The sequence below is a fragment of the Heterocephalus glaber genome, unplaced genomic scaffold, assembly GCF_053883595.1.
Source record: "Heterocephalus glaber isolate CG9 unplaced genomic scaffold, H.glaber_assembly_v1.0 deba00000594, whole genome shotgun sequence".
NCBI lineage: Eukaryota > Metazoa > Chordata > Mammalia > Rodentia > Bathyergidae > Heterocephalus > Heterocephalus glaber.
This window is the reverse complement of record NW_028258151.1, coordinates 20,066,447-20,085,873: the sequence shown is the minus strand read 5'-3', so window position 1 is coordinate 20,085,873 and position 19,427 is coordinate 20,066,447. Positions and strand designations below refer to the sequence as shown.

At 55.0% G+C, this 19,427-nt stretch overlaps 2 protein-coding genes across 2 annotated transcripts; both read right to left on the bottom strand.

Moving 5' to 3' along the window:
- Positions 1 to 904: 904 nt before the first annotated feature.
- Positions 905 to 2,642, bottom strand: Mrgprg (MAS related GPR family member G). Its single transcript, XM_004852624.4, has one exon. The coding sequence runs from the start codon at positions 2,611 to 2,613 to the stop codon at positions 1,630 to 1,632; it is 984 nt and encodes a 327-aa protein (XP_004852681.4). The 5' UTR covers positions 2,614 to 2,642; the 3' UTR covers positions 905 to 1,629.
- A 6,620-nt stretch (positions 2,643 to 9,262) lies between these two features.
- On the bottom strand, positions 9,263 to 18,793 carry Mrgpre (MAS related GPR family member E). The gene is made up of 2 exons (XM_004852132.3): positions 18,341 to 18,793; positions 9,263 to 15,634 (listed from the first exon to the last, which is right to left on the bottom strand). The coding sequence occupies exon 2, from the start codon at positions 15,561 to 15,563 to the stop codon at positions 14,619 to 14,621; it is 945 nt and encodes a 314-aa protein (XP_004852189.1). The 5' UTR covers positions 15,564 to 15,634; positions 18,341 to 18,793; the 3' UTR covers positions 9,263 to 14,618.
- Positions 18,794 to 19,427: the final 634 nt, after the last annotated feature.

Here is a 19,427-nt window from a genome sequence, read left to right as displayed (position 1 = left end):
ATTCATCCCGGCTTCTCTGGGTTAGATGGCACAGGTAAGTTTTCCTTCTTTCCACTTTTTAACGTTCTCCGGTTTCCACAGTAAGCAACATATTATTCTTCCAATGGAAAAAAACACAACTCTATTCAATATTTTGAAGGCTGCTGTAAAATACTTTGCTATAATAGTTTTTGCACAGCAGAGCTATATCTTTATTTTGGTAAAAAGTAAGATATAAAAGGAATTTTCTGAAGGACTGTATTATAAAAAGACATGAGCAAAGTGTTCTTCACTAAACAAGTGTCCATCCAGGTGGAAAGGACGTTGGTAATTTATCTTTTCAATAAATATTTTCTGAGGGCCAGGGATTTGGCTCAGCGGTTCCACCACCTGCCTTGCAAGCGGAAGGACCTGAGTTCAACCCCCGGTACCACCCCCCCCCAAAAAAATCAAATTCAATAAATGCTTTCTGTAGGCCTTGAAATTTTTTTCAGTACTGTGGACTAAACCCAAGACCTTTACACTGAGCTACAATCCCAGCCCTCCCCTTTATTTTTTATTTTGAGACAGGGTCCTGCTAAGCTGCTCAGGTTGGGCTCAAACTTGTGATCCTCCTGCCTCAGCCTCCCAGGAGTGCTGATTATAGGAATGTGCTATCACACTTGGCTGAATGTTTTTTTTTTGGTACGGGGGATGGAACTCGGGTCCTTGCGCTTGCGCAGCAGGGGGAGAACCCACTGAGCTAAATCCCTGGCCCTTGGCTGAACGTTTTAACAATGCGCATAGAGAGAGGTTTGCGTGTGTGTTTTAAATAATCAGAAAAAAACTTACAAGATGATTAGTCTCTCTCCCCACCCCCACCCCCGTCTCTCCCCCCTCCCCTTTCCCGACCTCCCTCCCTGTCTCTCTCTGCAATTCTGGGGTGGGGGGACATCAGGCCTAGCCACAGGTGAACTAAGTAGGGGAGGGGGAAGGGTTAGCATGGGGTCCACAGCAGGAGCCCCTGGGCGGCAGCAACCTGGGAAAAGTAGGTGGTTCGCAGGTGGGGAGGGGACAGCTCAGCCGCCAGAGCTGGGTCTGTTGGTGATCAAGCAGCGCCACCTGGTGGTCTCTCTTGGTGACACCAGGAGGGAGAATTGGCAAGGTCACCCTGAGTGTACACTCTGAGAGGTGGGGAGAGGAGTGGGCTCTCAACCGCGGAAGTTTGGGGGACGTGGAAGTTTTGGGGGACACACGAATGAATGAGGGAGAAACGAACAGTTCAACTGAGGCTTCTCAGTGGAACAGTCGTGTGGGGGGGGAGCGGGTCCGTGGGCGTCTGCTCAGGAACCAGAGTCCTGGGCTCCAACACGCCCAGCCGCACTGGGGCTCCGCCGTAGCCATGGCGACCTGCTGTGGGTGGGGAGCAGCTTGCACACCCTCTCTGTCTCCCGACTTCTCCTCTCTGCACCTGCCCGCCTCCCTGGCCTCTTGTCCTCTGTCGGTCTGCGAGCCCACCAGGCCAGGGAGAGGCAGTGGGGCGGGCTGGTCTCCTACCAGCGCCCAAAGGCAGTGGCGTAGCGTAGCTGGTGTGTGGGGGCGACGGAGGGGACACACTTTTTTGGCATTATTGGCCAAAAGGAGAATTACATTGTAATAGTTTAGTCCATTTTAGCACTGCGAAGATATGTTGGAGGGCGGCAAACCGCAGGGCTGCACCACTGGAGCGCGCCTAGTTGAATGCTTGCCACGAACTATGTGAAGTCTAATTCCGCGGCGCTGACGAGGGCCAGAAGTCAGGGACAACCCCTGGGTGCTCTGCTGGGCCTGCTCCCCCAGGGCCCTCTGCAGGATCACCCTCGGCATTTCACGCTTCCCTCTCTGCCGGCCCATCAGGTAGTAAACCAGGGGCCTGGAGGTGCTGTCGATGCAGGCCAGGAAGGTGGCCAGAGGGAGGGACATCGGCATCAGAAAGCTCAGGATTGGCCGCAGACTCCAATAGAGGACAAAGGGCAGGCGACAGATGAGGACCAGGGACCCGGATGTCCGGACAACGCGGTAGAACTTCGGAAACTGGCGCATGGAGCAGCAGCTCAGCCAGAAGAGGGTCATGCTAGACCCACAGATCATGGTCAGGAGGGTCGCCAGCCAGGCGATGCTGGCAGCATGGTAACGGAAGCAGGCCAGGCGAAAGCTGTCTTGCAGCATGCCGCAGGCCCTGGCGGTCATCAGCACAGCTGCTATGGTCATCACCCAGACCATGGCACAGACGACAATTGAGGTCCACTTGGGACGGCTGCACTTGCAGCAGGTGGGGAAGCTGTATGAGATGCAGCACTCGGTGAAGAAAACCGCCTGCAGCCAGAGCCCTGCTGCAAACCATAGGAAGGTGACCACGAAGAACACTGTGCTCTGGGAGGTGCCCAGCAACACATGGCTGATGCAGAAGCCCGCCTGGCAGGAGAGGAACAGAAAGTCGGCAGCGGCCAGGTTCAGCAGATAGGTGTTGAGGGCGCCCTTCCTGATGTGGAAGCCCAGGTGCCAGAGCACCAGTCCGTTGCCTACGACCCCCACGAGGGAGATAATCAGCGTGCAGTAGATAATGGTTTTGCTGAAGTCACCCAAGAGGTTTGGGAGTTGGAACATGTTGAGCATGTCGGAGCCGAATACATCGAAGCCGAACATCTTGGCTGGCTCTGAGGCACAGGAAGGACCCTGCAGAGGGTGACAGGTACTGACCACTGGTGTCGTGTGGAGCGTTGTCCTGGTGCAGTTGTGCATCTCCCTCCCAACTCTATGTGACTTCGGCCACACATACCTAATGCCTGTCACACCTGCAGGAGGCATCCCTGACTTCCTCCTGCTGGGCAGACAAATGTCCCTTCCCTGGTGAGGCACATGTAGAGGCCCACCAGGTGCTGGACAGCTCTCTGTAGACATAGAGGACATACAGGGGCCATATTCAGGGGGCCTCCCCCTTCTCTCTTATTAGGGACCCCACTTGGGGCTCCCACACGGAGGCCTGGAACATGCTCTGCTGGGCTCCTCACTCCAGAGGTCTCTGGCTGGACAGTGTCCAGTGATGAGCCCCCAGAGCACACTGCCCTGCAGGGGCAGAAGGAGGAAGAACGAAGATGTAGTGGTGGGGCTGGGAGGTGGAGGGGACCCCCAGCCTCCCCTCAGGGACCATAGAGGAAGTCCAGCTCCAGAGGTTACTCTGAAGCCTCAAACCAAGTGCAGGGACTTTGGGGACCAGCTGCAGGGCCTTGGGGTCCTCTCGGGTGAAAGAGGACAACAGTGTTTGTGGCCGACTAGAGTGACTGAGGAGTGGGCCTGTCTGTGCCCTCCCCAGAATGTCCTGAGAGCAGGAGGGAAGGGGCTCAGGGCTCCTGCCCCCATAGCACCCACACTGGTCCCTGTTCCAGCCCTGGGGACATGTTGCTGGGGCATCAGGACCCAGGCTCTGGGCGCTGAGGGTACCAGGGTGGGGAAGCAGTGGGAGAGGAATGGAAAGACAGGGAGAGAGAGACAGAGAGAGAGAGAGAGAGAGAGAGAGAGAGAGAGAGAGAGAGAGACAGAGGGAGAGGGAGAGGGAGAGGGAGAGGGAGAGGGAGAGGGAGAGGGAGAGGGGAAGAGAAGGAGACAGAAGAGTCAGACACAGAGGGGAAGATACACAGAGAGACAAAGAGAGAATCTGAGTGTGCCCTTTGCCTTCTCCTTGGCACACCTTGGCATGGGCTGTGTCCCCCACCCAGACCGCCCTCCTCACCTCCCCACTCACCCAGGTGCACCCATCTTACGGCTCTGCTTCCTCTCATGGGCTTGGAGCTTCTCTAGCCTCCCAGTCCCCTCGGACTACCCCGCCTTGTACCATGCATCCTCACTCAGCACTCTCATGGGGATAGCACCTGACTCCCTATCTCTGCCATCAGGGTCACAGCATAGGGCCTCAGGACCCGGGAGTCAGGGACCTGGCTGCACTCTGGTGTCACTGTAGTGACACGGAGTAAGGCTCTGCCCCTCTCCTGCCTCAGTTTGCTTGAGGTGCAACAAGGGAAACTGTATTCCAGCTCATTTAACTGGTGGGGTCGAGGCCAGCACCGAGTGGGGGTGTGGGGGTGGCATCTTCCCTAAATGAGGTGGCAAGGGGTGGCACAAAGAGGGTTCTAGGATGGGTCATCCTCATTGTTACCCAAATGCCTGGCATCATCCACAGAGCTGCCCTCAGTCTCTACCTCCCTCCTGCCCTCTCTTCCACCTCCCAGGAGAAATCCTCCAGCCCCAGTGCACCTCTGAGAACTGGGCCCAGAAAAGGGAGCAGCAGAGGGTGGGAGAGGGTGTTGCTCCTCACCTGGGGGAGCAGGTGGAGGAGTGAGTCTCTTTACCTGCTGATCACCTGCTGACCGTAGCTGTCTTCAGCTCTCTTGGCCCACACTCCCTGCCTGGGGACTCCTCCCAGGCCCTAAATCCCCTCGTGTCCACTGGGACCTGACTGGCTGGACCCAGGGCCCCCAGCCAGTTCCCTGGAAGTAGGAGGGTGTAGTGGCCATTCGCAGGCATCTTTGGAGTGAGTTCAAATGGGCTGTGCATGTGGGTGGCCCTTCCCTCCTCCTGGCCACTGGAGAGAGGAAATGAAGACCAGCTCGTAAGTAGTTTCAGAACAGCCCCAGGGTGCGGTGAGACAGAGGAGAGAGGCAGACAGAGCCAGGACTGCACAGAGCACAACTGACTGGGGAACTTACTGGCAAAAATGTGATCCTGGGCGGCAGCAAGAGCAGTTGGATGTCTACAATTTGGGTCAGAAAGGGGCATATTTATAGCTTAGAACAAACATGACGTCATCTTGCTGGAATGTATCCACTTATCTTAAGATAATATCAAAGACTCAGGCTCATCCCTGGAGCTAGGAGTCTGTCATAAAGCTCCACATACCACCCTTATGGCTTAGTATGTTATAGTTGGCCAGGAAAATATGCAGGAAAATCCAATTAGGGTTATTCTGAGGCAATCATGGCTGTTACTTAGGATGGCTGTTGTTCATACGCTAATGAATCCATATGCCCCACGTTTTGTGATGGGCGCTCACAATCCCCTGCAGCCTTCTCTTCTGTGAGGAGCCTAAGCCTATGAGGAGCCTTAACACTATGTGGGGAGATGCTACAAGATCACTTGTCCAGCTGGGAAGCAAGCAGGATCCAAGGCAATAAACCAACTTGGGATAACCGGGCACCTGTTTGTTTCCCATTGCCATTGGGTCTTTTGGGTACAATACCAGGCCACCGCATCCATTGGTGCACACCTTTCTCCATCTTTAAGGCATGGTGTGGTGCCACACTGACCACCTGGTGTCCAGCCATGGGTCTAGGGAAATCGAGTTCAGAGTCCTTGGTATAATTAGCTCATTCCCAACACAGTGCTGGCAGACTCAATTGCCCATACTTGGGGCTATCCATATGCATCCATCCCAAATATTTTCAAGTCTTCCAATTCTGTGAGTGCTCAGTTTCTTTACCCCTGAAGTTCAGCATAATTTCACACAGGCTCATCCATGGGGACCTGGGTAAATGGAGAACTATGGCCTGGGTTACTCACGTTGGCATTGGGATACATTGAAACTGGTTACATCTCTGGTGTTTGTGGTGTTTGGCTTCTGCCAAGCCTCCAATATATATGTATTAGAACCTTTCAGTCTGGTTCTTGGAGAGGCGATACCTTCCAAGGTAGTCCAGATGAAATGGAAAAAGCAGTCCAGGTACCCAGGTGTTGAGCATGTGTACCAGTCAGTGCTTACTAGAGAAACAGATTTAATGCAAGATATACAAATATATAAGAATTTATAAGATTGACTTACAATGGCCTCTTACAGTGTTGGGTGTGGAAAAGTACAAAAGGTCTGTCTGTGCACTGGAGACCCGAAGGATCCAGTCCAAGGGCTAGAGTTCACTGTAGTGTCCTGTGTGAGTCCATATCAGGAGGGCGAAGGGTCTACGATGAAAGGCTGAAGAGTGCACTGGAAGCCAGGGAATGACATCTGAGGTAAAGACAAAGACTAGAGTTCCTCTGAAGAAACAGAAGCAAGCCTTCCTTTCATACCATTTTCCCTTTTATGCCATTCAAATAACAAGCCTACCCAGGGTGGGTCTATGTGTTCATTAAATTCCCTCAGTCACACCCAGAACTATGCTGATCCAATGTAGTTGGGCTTTTCTTACTCAAGCTGACCAATCAGTTCACTATCACAGCTTGGCACACCCCCATGAGAGACAGGTCCATTGCAAGAGAACTGTGGTTTTATGTGCAAGAAAGGAGACAACAGGCTCAGTGGAAGTCTAAAACTATCTTCCATCCAGGAAGACAATCCAGGGAGCAGAACAGCAGGGGACTGGGTGCTGTGAAATGGAGTAGTGTCCTAATGAGTGGTGAAATTCACGCCAGACCAGGAGGCCAATGGCAGAACTCTGAGGGATTTCCTTTAGCCTACTCAAGGAATGAGGCCCAGAGTCCAACAGGATCAGTGCTGAGTTAGGAGGGCTGGAGCTTCTTCATATTGTGGAGAGGAACAGCTGATCCATTCAGGGGAACAAGACCCTGAACCCCACTGAATCATTAAATCTCTTGGAATTAATACTTGCGGTGTGGCAACAGCAGTGCTCCCTGTCTGTGTATCAACTGTAGCAGCACCACCTGGGTGCACAGCTGGGACACAACGGCCTTTGGGCAGGACTGGAGGCCCCGGGCACTTATAAAGGGCAGGCACGCCAGGCTTGTGGGTGTTTATGTTTGTCAACACTCCTCTGTAGATTTCAGTGTAGCTGGCCAAGGCAGGCTTGCTCAATAGGGCCAACTTCTTCTGCTCTAATAAGCTGTTCTTCCTCTCCACCATCCCTACTGCCTGTGAGTTACATGGACCACCAGTGAGCCTGGAGCCCTGTGAGAGGCTGCCCATCCTGCCCCATAGTGGGGACAGAGTGGGTATGAACTTGTTCTTGCACTGTGCCTGGAATCAAACAGGTGTCACCTGTGAGCAGGGCCTTGGGCTTCGGTTGCCTGGACAGCCACCCCCTTGCGCATGGACAAGTGCACCATCATCCTATTATATCCCATCACTGTCATCTCCACCAGTTGGCATGGTGCCATCAAGACAGTGGAGCCAGGTCATGTCAGTAGGGAATGAGAACAGTGCAGTCCCCAGCCACCATGCTGTGTCAGACAGGAGGGCTGTGTAGGTGTCCCAAGGAGCGTCCACTGTCTTCCCTTCCGTGTGAAGGTCAACTGGTCTTGTGAATCCAGCTTCAAAGGAAGGTGGAGAAGGCACAAGCCCAGTCTAGAGCAGCATGCACAGAGCCTGGAGGAAGAGTTCCTTCTGGGACCTGGGCCATGTCAGCCTCTGCAGCTGACTAGGGGGGGTCACCTTACTTAATTTCCTGTAGGGGACATTCTTCAAGTCCCATCTGGCTTTGTTATTAGCCAGACAAGGTTAACACTGCGGGCAGGTTAAAAAAATCCCAGATCTTCTTAATTCTTGGATGTTCTGATTCTTGCATGCCCACCTGGCTGCCTGTATTACCTGGGGCAGTCACCATTCCCTGTGGTTCCTTTTCCATTGGGGAGGATCCCAAGCTGCTTCCCCTTCACTACTGACTTTACTACCCAAACTTGGAGTCTGACCCTTCCCTCAGTGGTCTGTAAGGTCTTTCCTAGTGGAATACCCATCCCATAATGTTCTCAGAGACCAGATCAGCACCAAATATGGAGTAGAGGGGTCCTCCCCCAGCTCCTAGATTCAATAATTCTTGTTTTACTTTGCTAATCTCATTCCATCCCTATCAGTAACTGCCTAGGACCCCAGAATATACTCTAGGGTACTGCAATCAGTGTGCAGTCAGCACCAGATTTACCAGGGTGATCGTCTTCCCCTTGAGCACTGGTGGACTGAGTTCTGCACAAGGCCTCTGGCCGCCCCCATGACCCTAACTCTGTGGAGACCTTGGCCTAACCCTTAATTACATGGACTGGATTGGGGGAGTCCATTTAGAGCAGCTGGCAATGCCAGAGCATGGGAATTCCTGCTGTTCCCCCCCAAGGTGACTCAGAGTGCATAGGAATTCATCTGTCTTTCTCTGGGTGCCAGCATGAAACCAATCATACCATACCACACCTGCTTTCTAGTTATCTGATTATTTTATCTGTTTCTCTTTTCTGGCAGGCTTTGTGACAAGTGGTACCTTGTCCTGGCCAGATCAGCAGTAGCTCCACCCACTCACAGATACCCTGAGGGAAGAGAGGAAAGGATCCTCCAGGGCATTTATTAATAGTTTGTTTTTCATTCCTGTCATGAAAATGGCTTTAGGTCCTTGAGCCACCTGTGGCCTGTCACATGCACAAATCTGGCAGAGCTTCTTGGGATTTCTCTGTGCTCTTCCGTGGGGTTCCTGGCCTGGCAGATACCCTCATTTGGCCATGCTTCCTTCAGGCTTAAAATGATCCGACCTATGTGGAAATGGTTTCCTTGGATCTGGCTGGCATTAGGTGGGCTCTGCCTCAGGGCCAGGTGAGCAGAAATAGTACTCATCTTGTCAGCTTCATTTCTCACCAGAAAGATGCCATCCCTCCCATGTCCTGGGGTCTCATCAGCCAGGCAGTCAGACTCTCACAAGGTTCTGCGATATGCACCAACTCTGCAGCAGTGCAAACCCAAGTAGTCTGTCCCACCAACATGCGTACCCTGCGCTTGGCTTTGCATTGAGTTAATGGTGCCATGAAAAGGCCAGGTTCACAGGCAGGGAGCCCATTCTCTATCACTTCAGTTTCAGGGTTTTCTTCATGCCTTCTCTCCCAAGGACTCCAGTTCTCGTCATCCCATTCGAATCTTCCAGGTTTCCTCCCTCCAGCTCCACAGAACTGCAAGTCCAGGTGTCTAACCCCGAGCCTTACTTTTCAAATCTCAGTGGGTTAGAGGTTAAGAGGGAGGTAGAGAGACATATATCTCTTCCAGTCTAACTGCACACAGCAATGGCCATCCCTCTGCAGTGATACAGTGGGGGTAAGAGAGAGTTAGCAAACAGCAGCTCTGAACCCAGCGATTTCATGGGGTCCTGGTACTCATGCAGAGGAGTGCAAGCATTTAACATCTGACCATTCCTGGCCAACTCATGACTAACTTTCCCCCAAGATCCTTCCTTCCCCTTATCCCTTTCCTGGATCTCCCAGTTGGCTTGCCAATCGATTCAGAATAGCTCCATCCCAGCATATAAGAACCGACTCCAAGGTGCTGTGAGACCAAAGAAAGAGAGGCAGACAGAGCCATGGTTGCAGAGTGAAATTTATTGGGGCCTTACAGACAGAAGCATGGTCCTATGTGGCAGCAAGACCAGTTGGATGCCTGCAATTTGGGTCAGAAAGAGGGGCATATTTATTGGTCAGGACAAAAGTGATTTCATTCTGGCTGGAACTGAGGAATTGGGCACATCCTTGCAAAAGGTCTAGTTGCAAAGCTCTGTGTATCAACCTTTTGGATTTATGCATTATAGTTTGCTGGGAAAATATGCAGGAAAACCGACTAGAGTCACTCAGGAGAGGCAGGATGGTTACAGCTCCAGATGGTTGCAGTCATGTCAAGCTGACGCCACACCTGGGTGGCCCCTGAACTCACAGCACCTGGGTTGTGCAGGGGAGGGAGCAGCCTGGGGACTCTATGTCTAGCAGGGACTGAACCACACTTCCAGCCGCTCCTCTGATAGGAGGCAGCTCCTAGCAGCCTATGGGGGCTGCAGAGGCACTTGTGAGCCACGAATGATAGGTACAGATGTGGAAGCCACTTCTGACTTGACACTTTCTGGCTGTATGGCCTTGAGAAAATACCCAAACCTGTCTGTGTTTCAGTTTCCTTTCCTCCTTTCACTGGATTGACCATTTAGGACAACTCAGTGTCTGGGTACTGTAGGTGGTGGCTTGGGACTTTTTCCACATTGAGCCAGGACTTCCAGGGATATCCTGTACACACCTCACACCTTCCAGCCCAGCCCCCCCGCCAACTATTTGTCTGCCTGCACAGACCAAGGGGGCCCCTGGCCTTGACTTGATGGATGCTTTTCCAAATTTTCTTCTGCAGAATGATGAAACTAGAAATGCCTTGGCTCCTTTGGGGATTTTGTTTTGTGATTCCTGACTGGGAATACACAGAACACTTAGGGTCAACACATCAGGAATCACATCCAAAAAGGTGCTGTTTGGCCTAATACTTCTCAAAGAAATTTGGCTTTGGAAACCATTTCTTTAACACAAATCATTGGCCTGTGCCATGTGGTGTACTCATTCTGCATGGCCTGAAGTTCTAGGCTGAGCCACCCCTCCTGGCTCTCAGTGCCACTGCACTTGATTTTCAAAGGCCAAGCTTGCATGGCCCAGTCTTCAGGTGGCTCAGGGCCTCCTCACCTGCCACCCTTCTGATGGGTCACCCAGGTGCAATTGCCCCCAGACCACCCTCCCCTTCTCTGTTTGCCTGGGTGTGATGTCACCTCTGGGGCCCCTTTCCATCTCTCAGCACACACAGGTCTGAATGCCTTCAAGCTGATCTTGGGCCACTGGAACCAGGGCTGACCCAAAGCCTGGAGCTGTCACCCCAAACACCAATGTGTGGGATCCCATGGGAAAGCAGTGGGGTCAGTCAGGAGTCAGAGGTAGGGAGGCAGGGGCTAGGGAAAGAATTGTGGTTTTCATAGGAAGGGATGGTAGGAGGGTAAGTGGGCTTGGGACTGGCAAGTTTGAGTGGTTTCTGAGCTCTGAGGCCTGGGGGCTGTTCCTGGTATCTGGTTCCTGCCCAGGAAGAATGAGAGTAGGGACTACGGTGCCCAGAGTTCTGATAAAAGGGTGCAGAGGCAGGAAGAAGTGGCTTACAACTCTAGGAGTTGGTTCTGTGTGCATTCCTCCCTCCAGTCAGTGAAGCCCCAAGGGCCAGAACACCAAGAAGGCAGAGAACAAACACTCAGCTGACTTAGGGAGGAGGAGCTTTTGAGATGCAATTGGGCCAGGGGCCAGCTCTCTCTGACTTCCTCCTTCCTGAGTGGAGGTCTCATTGGGCAGCAAAGGGGGTTTCAAGAGCTGACTGTTTTCTCTTCCTCTTCCTCCCCCCCCCCCCCCAGCAGAGGGTCCTGATCCCTCTAGGCTGAGGCTCCTGCTGGCTATCTGACTCCTGAAGCGGCAGGTTACCACAAAGGTAATGTGACATCTTGCATGCTACACCTGTGAGCCACTGCTCAATGCAGAGTAGGCTCAGCCCCTGCTGGCATTTGTCACTAATGTGACCCCATGGTTTGAAGGAAAAACACCCTGTTGTCAAATGAGCTGAGTCTGACACAGTCTAGAGGCCACACACCAGGTGATGGGGAGGCAGGATGGCCAATAGAGACCCCCATGGCTCGTGGGCTATAAGCATGGCCCCTCTGGCACCTGGGCAGGGTGGGTGGGACCCACTGCCTGGGATGGGAGGCTCTAGAGTGGTGTCAATAACACAGGTCATGATAACACTAGACCGAGGGGGACTTCACATGTCAGGCTGACCATTCAGCTATATTTTCCAACTTCTATGATCAGGAAATAGCTGAGGAGTGAGCGAGGCCTCCATAGTGCAAACAGGACCAGGCAAGGGACAATGTTCACGCTTGCATCTGAGCACAGCAGGGGTGGAGGTGGGGCGGGGGTGTCTTCTGGGCCACTGGCTGCCAGGCCCTGTTCCCTGTCCTTGCAAGCACAGGCCTGGGGCTCCAACAGTGCTCTGTGCAGGGCCTGGATAGGGGACCAGGGTTACAGAGGTGTCCTGGAAAGACTGGCTGGCCCAGCAGTGACATCCTTCTCCCAAGAACTCTGTCCTGCCGGCGCAGCCCCAGTGGGTCCTGAGTCCTGAGGTGGGTGGGTCAGGTTGGATACTGGCCTAGCCTGCAGGCCTTGTCCTTCTTGGGCCCTGAGCTACCACAGATCTAGCTTTGTCTGAGAGTTCAGGAAGGGGCTGCCTTGGAGCAGCTGCCCTCAGGGTCATGCAGGGTGAACCCTGGGGCCAGAGCTGGACAGAGTTCCCAAGTGGGGCTCTGTTGGCTCTGGGGGCAGAAGATGAGGGGCAGCTTGGGGGATGTGAGCCAGACAGGGTGAGTGGGGGTCCAGGCTGAGGTGGCCTGGCCGGGGCCTAGAGTCTTAGCTCTGGGTCTGGTGGATGGTCACCTGCTCCCAGGGCCCCACTGCCTGCCAGATCTCAAGATGGGGGCTGAGCAGACAGAGTCTATGCAGAATTTGGCCATGGGGCCACATGCCTGCTGCCACACTCAGGATGGGGTGGAGGGAGTGGGCTCTTTCCAAGAAGACCCTGGAAGGGGCTGCAGTTTTGGGGCCCCTCAGGAGAGGTATCTCTGTCCCATGAGGCCAGATGGGAGGAATTTAGAGCTGTCCTCAAATCCTTGGATGCTGAGGGTTGGCTCTCTGGGAGGGGTTGTCCTGAGGGTTTCAGGCATACCTGTACCCCAGATGAGGCAAAAGGGCCTGAGGAGATGGTGATGGGGGCCTCTGAGTCAGCCTCAGTCCAGCAAGGTGCCCCCCTTGTGTAGACAGGGGTCCAGGGACTGACTTCAGGCACTGACAACTTCTGGATAGTTAGGAGCTGCTACTGAACCCCTCTGAGACTCTGTGTTCTCTTCTGCAAAATGGGAACCCTTTCCCACATTTCTAAAAGGATTTTAGCAAGATGAATACCTGTGAGATCAATTGGTGTTTTCCCTCCTGGTCCTTCCTGGGTCTGACAGAAGTGGGTGTCCAGAGCTAACAGTAAGATTTATGGACAAGCCATTTCCTTTTCTGCTCTCATTTCCTCAAAGTGATGATCCTGTCCTGGAGGTGGAGAGAGAGGGCCATGCAGGCTCTTGGGTGACTCTGGGAAGAGATAAGGTCTTTGGTGAACCCAGCCACCAGGATTCCTGGACCCAGACCTGCCAGGATGCACCCTAGGGCAAAGGCTGGAATGCAGCCCAGCACTGCCCGTGTAGGGAGCTAACAATGGAGCAGCTGACTCCAGAATGATGGGTAGGGGTCTGTGATTCAGACTCAGAGTGATAAGCTGCATCATGGCCGAGAGCGAATGTTCTTCCACCTTGAGGCACGGAGGCTCCCTTCTCAGGCACCTTAGTCTGGTCACTTGGCTCTCTTGTTTCACAGATGAGGAAGCAGAGGCTTGGGAAGATTGAGTAACTCACCCACGGTGACATGGGGGTGGCAGCAAGCTGGGTTCAGCACAGGCTAGCTGGCTCCGACTCCCGTTCTTAGCTATTCATGCCATGAGCAGACTCCTGGGTGAGTGGCTCTGGGCTCATCTCTGTGCCCCCTGCCTGCACCAGGGGAGCTCTCCCACTTACTTTGGAGAAGCCTGCTGGGGCAGAGGAGCAGTGGGGAGCTATCCAAGTGCTGAAGATCTGGGCTCCATCCTGCAGGGTGGGGCGGCTGCCAGTGGTCAGGGCTGCCCCAGCTGTAGGCTGGACTGAGGGACCTTCTGCCCTCAGCGTCCCCGTTGCCCACACAGCATGCTTCACCTTGGGATCCAAGGAACCTCAATGACTGCCGGTTTTTCTGAAGCTCTGGGCACAGTTTGCATTGTCCAGGCCCCATCTCACCGCCTTAAACAGCAGCACTTCTAAAAGCCCATCTCTGAGCCTCTCCATGCCTCCTTCTGCAAGAAAATATTAATGAGAAGGAATCTCTGCAGCCATGTGGGTGGAACCTCAAAGTGTCCCATCCATGCCAAGCCCTGCTCTGAGAGTTCATCAAGGAGATGTCACCATTTTCCTACTTAAACCCCTAATGACAACATGGTCACAAGGACTCTGCTGGTCACTGTAGACAGTGTGGTGCATTAGGCTTTGGGCAGTACTGAAACAGATGATATCCTGAGGGTCCACATTCATAGCTCTTCACAGGAGCCCAGGTGGGCGTGGCCCGTCACCAGGCACTGTGACTACTCTACTGGGCCCTGTAGCATCTGTGTCCCACATGCAGTGATGAGTCTTGGCTTGTCCTGGCTTCTATCAGGGTTCATCTGGCTGCTTGCCTCTCACACTCTGGACCAGGTGCCTGCTTTGTTCTTGGCCCCCAACAGGAGTCAGGCAGACTCTGCTCGAAGGAGGTGGTATAGGGTTCTGGAGGATCTTCTTTTCTGTGGCCTAGCTACCAAGGGCTTCCTGAGCCTCTCCTTCCTCTGGCCTAAGCCAGCCTCCAGTTTTGGGATGTTGGTAGCCTGCGGCAGAGGAAGGGGCAAGCGAACTGAGGTGGATCACGCTGTGCTCTGCGGTGGAGGTGTCTGCAGCCAGCAGGAGGGGAAGGAGGGTGAGCTAGTCTATCCCTTGTCTGTCTCCTCTCTGCATCAGAGGAATGTGCATGTTGCACGGCAGCACTCACAAGTTCCTGAGCGTGAGAAGGCACCCAGAGGTTTCCTCAAAAGCACATTCCTAGAGCCTCTAGAGACCTGGCCTCCAGTCTGGCCTTTCTAGCAACTTTCTGTGGGCCTGGTGCAGAGGGAAGGGAAAGGCACACCAGCAACAGTCTTCTTTCCAAGTCTTTCTGATCCCACTCTGGCAGCTCCCCCAGTTCCCCCAGGCTGGAGCTGCAGTCAGCAGCACTCACAGGGCCTAGGCAGTCACCTCCATGAGGCCCCTGTGGGAAGCTTCCCTCCTGGCCCTCATATCGGTCTCGTCCCCCAGCGCCCGCTGGAACACCAGCCGGAGGGGCTCGCGCAGCCCCCGGCCAGGAGCACTGCCCAGACAGAAGTAGATGGCAGGCTTGGCTGCACTGTGCATGCCAGCTGTGAGAAAGCTGAGGTGGTAGAAGTAGTGGGGGATATGCCAGTGCAGGTTCCAGGACAGCCAGAAGATGCCGAAAGGCAGGCCGCAGAAGAGGAAGAGAAGGACGGCCAGGAGGACCAGGGCAGTGAATCCACGGGGCTGGTGCCCATGAGGACCGTGCTCCATCCTCAGCAGGAGGAACAGGCTGGACACACACATGGCGCAGCACAGTGCAGCCAGCAGGGCTGCCAGCATCACCCACAGTGTCCAGCACAGGTGGCTGCTGGATTCCCCAAAGAACAGGGTGCAGGCACCAGTGAGCAGCAGGTCCAGAAGCAGGCAGAATGCCCAGATGAACGCACATACATAGGTGGTCATGTGGCGTGGGCGGCGGCACAGGTACCAGGCTGGGAAGAATGTGGCCAGGCACTGCTCCATGCTGATGGCTGCCAGCAGGCTCAGGCTTACAATGTAGCAGAGGAACCGGAGTGTGGTCAGGATGGTCTGGATGGTGCCTGGGAGGCCCAGCTGGCCAGGCAGCAAGTCGGAGACAACAGCCACCATGTGGCAGCTGAGGAAGACCAGGTCTGCGCAGGCCACGTCCAGGAGGTAGATGGAGAAGGGGTTTCTGTAGGCGTTGCGAACAAGCAGCCAAAGGACTACACCGTTGCCCAGAAGTCCACCAAGGCTGAGGAGCTCAGTGAGGAACAGGATGGCCAGGTTGAAGGCCACATCCTCCTGGATGCTGGGGGGGAAGCCCACGTGCTGTGGGGCTTCTTTCGGCTCCATCATCAGCCAGGTGTGAGGTCAGTGGGAGGCTGGGAGGCCGGGTGCTCACTGGGCTCCTTCTGTCTCTGGCGCCCCTGCAGCAACAATGACATCTGAGTTCTGAGCTCAGGAACCTGTGCCCTTGCCCTGTCCACTTCTGAGGAGACGGGGAGCTAGGAGTTGGCGCTCGCACATGTGTGTGTGTGTGATCTACTGAAGAAGGCACCCTTCTCCCATTTCGACTCCTGTCACCTGACTCCCCTTCCCTCCCTGTCTAATGCATACAAAGCTCCCAAGCTATTCTCGGGGGCAGGTCCCAGCAGGCCAGGCAGATACTGCTGGGGAGATGTGGGAATGAGGGCTGAGACCTCCATGGCTCCTGCTGATCCTTGAATCGGGTCTCCTTTGAAAGTGAAAGGCAGAGCTGTGCCCAGTGAATGGAGTGACCCTAGAGGGACAACTTGTCATCATCCCGAAGCAGCTATGAACTCGTCCAGGACTTTCTTTGACATTCTGAGTGGGGTTGTGGTCAGTGGGCTCCGGATCCTCCAGCTTGACTACTATGTGGCCATGGTCACAGCCCTGGAACCCTTTCCTCCTCCCCTTGCCGCATCCTTCCTGCCCCTTGACTGGGCTCCAAGCCTCTCGAAACTTGGGAGGTTCCCTCTTCCCTATCTGTCATTCTGTGTCCCAAAGAGGAGAAGAGGGACCTTCCTGATGGTGTGGCTGGGCAGAGTCCTAGCTTTCTGCTGCCCTGGCCCCAAGGTGGTTGGCTCCCTGGGGCCCTGTGTGCCGAAGGGGCTCAGCTCCATAAACCCTACTTGGCCATCAGCTGGAGCCTGGCTGGCTCATCACTGCAGCTTTGCCAGGGACACAGTGAAATACTGAACCTTATAGGGCTGTCCAGAACATGGCCTGAGGTCCACATGCAGTCACCTGTCCCCATCTGGGAACCTGTGGCTACCTGTTTCATCCAGCCTCATGTGGCTACCTGTCCTAGCCCATCACCTGTGGTGACCTGTCCCCATCCTGCCACCTGTGATTGTCTGTTCTCATCGTATGCTCCAAGCACTTGGTGCCCGAAGTTGGGGAGATGGGACAGGGCCTTGCCTGTCCCCAGAGGCTGGCTGTGGTCAGGGCTGAAGCCTGGGTGCCTCCCTCCTGCCTCAGTGATGGCTGGTCCTCTGGTCACCGGGGAGGGGGGGAGGGGGTCCCAAGCTGGCTCCTACCTCAAGGCCATGATTGAATCTCCTGTTTTCTCCCTCCAGGATGGGAGTGGCAGTGGCAGTGGCAGAGGCAATGCAGGTGATGGGGTAGGGATGGGACTCAGGGCTGAAGCCAGCCCTTAGAGAGGGGCCATATATTGAGCACAGTGGCCCAGGTCCTGGTCACCTCTTTCTCTCCAGACTCTCTGCTGTCGTAACTTGACCAGGGTGAAATGACAGGAGTTGGGTGGGCACTTCCTGGATCCTGCCACTCCAGGAAGCTGGGCCCTCCTGGCTCCAGTCTGGATCACTCAGCCTTCAAGGCCGTCAGGGTGGGGCCAAGCCCTGGGTGGAAAAAAACAACCCCACTCCTGGTAGGGTGCTCTTCGGACATCAGCAGGACCATGGAGGGCCTGGTTGGTAGGGTGGCTCTGCCTGAGCTGGCCCCTTCAGGAGACCTTGACTGGGGCTATGGGCAACCCTGCCATCATAACTGGGATGAGAACAGGACAGATGCTTCCCTGCTCAGGAAGCTTGGGCAGGGTTGCCACACTCCGGCCAGGGGAGGGGCAGAGTTTATTTTGGGAATATCTGAAGTCCACTGACAGGGACCTCCATCCCAGCTGTGCAGTCCTGCCCACCCAGCTTGGAGAGGACTCTGGGAGCAAGGGAAGCTCTGGCCCCAAAAGACTGGGTGGGCTTCCCCAGCCCTGTGACCCCCAGGTGGGGCTTGGCACCTCTCCACTGCCAGGATAGCTTCTTGCTTAACCTTGTGCATCCAAAAGGGAATGCACTGCCAAGGACCTCCCAAGGCTGGCTGAGGGTGACCCAGCCATGTGGGCCTCAGGGAAAGCCTGGAACAGAAGCAATGGATGGGGGGAGGGGGGAGGGTAAGAGGAGGTCCTAGTGGGCGGAGGAGGATAGGGTTGGGGTGGGTGACAATGAGGATACGGCTCAGTCAGGCCCTCTGGTCTCTCCACTGGGGCCTTGCTGAGAGGGGCCCGGTGTGGGACCATCTGCCCAACTAGAGGCTTGGGAGGGGGCTCAGAAGGTGGGGTCCTTACGGTGGGTCACAGAAGTCTGGGGAGTGGAGGAGCTCGGGAGGGGAAGAGAAGGGTAAGGAGGGGAGAGAGACAGAACAGGGAGGAAGGCCAGCTTTGGCTCTGTCACCAGCAAACCCAGGAGGGTTGAGAGGGGCATGGGTATGGTTCTGCTGTTGGCAGACGGGCTTTGGAAGCCCCACCCTGGAGAATTAGGACTGAGGGGCCGTGACACTGTCCAGGACAGGTGCTAGTGTGCGGCTGTCTCCTTGACCCTCCTTGGAATCAGGTCCAGCCCCGATCTGCAGCATGCGACACAGAGAGCACGGGGGAGACACCCAGCAGAAGGGGAGATGCTATGCAGCTGAGCTCCCCTCCAGGAACACAGCCTGGGTCAGAGAGCGGAGGATTGGCTGGAAGATGTCTGTCCTCTGAACAGTGTCACAGAGCGTCCGACCTGCCCCTCCCCCACCCGGCCAGCAGAAGAGCTTGCCCGCCCAGGAAAAGCCAAATTCCTGGGCTGACCCCAAGGCCCGGCCTGACCAGTGCTACTCACCGCTGAGTCCTGCCTGCCTCAGCCCCTGGCTGTGGAGCTGAGCTGGCCAGGCTGAGGGCTCCAGCCGCCAGGGCTGTGGGCCACTCCTGCCCGGCATCTGCCAGCCCCTCGGAGTCACATGGTGTCCGCTGCTGGGGAAGGAGTCTCTCTGGGGACCTTCTCCTCTGCTTGGCTGGGATCCTGCTCAGGCGTGGACAGCAAGAGAAGCTGGGATCCTCCCTGCAGCTTTCCAGGCAGGCCTGGCAATCAGAAGAAACCACGAGATCTCAGGGTGGAGCCAGACCAAGCAGTGACCTCACTGGCACTCCTGGCTCGGAGACACCACCCCAGGGGGGCTTTTAGGGTCCACTGCTCTCCACCCATAATGTGGAGCTTTCAGCCGTGTGCCAGGCCACCAGCGGCTCTTGTCCTTGCCATGAAAGTGTTTGTGTCTCTTCCAAGCCCAGAGGCTGCCAGCCTGGCCACTCCAGGCAGCAGAGTCGGGGGGGGGGGCAGGATGTGCTGGGAGCAGAGGGGCATGTGAGCGGAGACAGCGCCCTCTTCCCTGCCAGCCTCTTGCCCCTGGGACGTAGGATGGCTGGTGTCTAGCAGCTGCTGAAAGCACAATTCCTGGCAAAGGAGGATGGGGGAGGCCCAGACTCATGTTCAGTGATATCCTGTGAATTCAATGATACCTGCTTGTCTGAAAAGGGAAAAATCCTCTTTCAAACTGCACCCTCTGCTGCCCTGATGTCAGGGAGAGATCCCAGCTGCTATGCAGAGGCAGGGGACAAGTGCATATTTTGGCTTTTGATTCTCCATGAGCCCGAGTCTTAGCAACTCCTTCAATTTTATATTAGGAAAAAATCCCAAACTTTAGGAAGAGCTGCTAGAATCGCACAAATATGGCTACATGTTCAAGTTTCCCACATCTTGCTGTCTAGCTATCTATCTTTTGCAGAGCCAAGTTGGAGCAAGTTTCTGGCTTTGGCATTTTACCTTTATTTATGTCAGTGGACACCCTTAAGAACACCAGCTCCTTTATAACTGAGACGCAACAGTTACACTCAGGACATTGAATGCTGACACAGTGCTGGCATCTGATGTC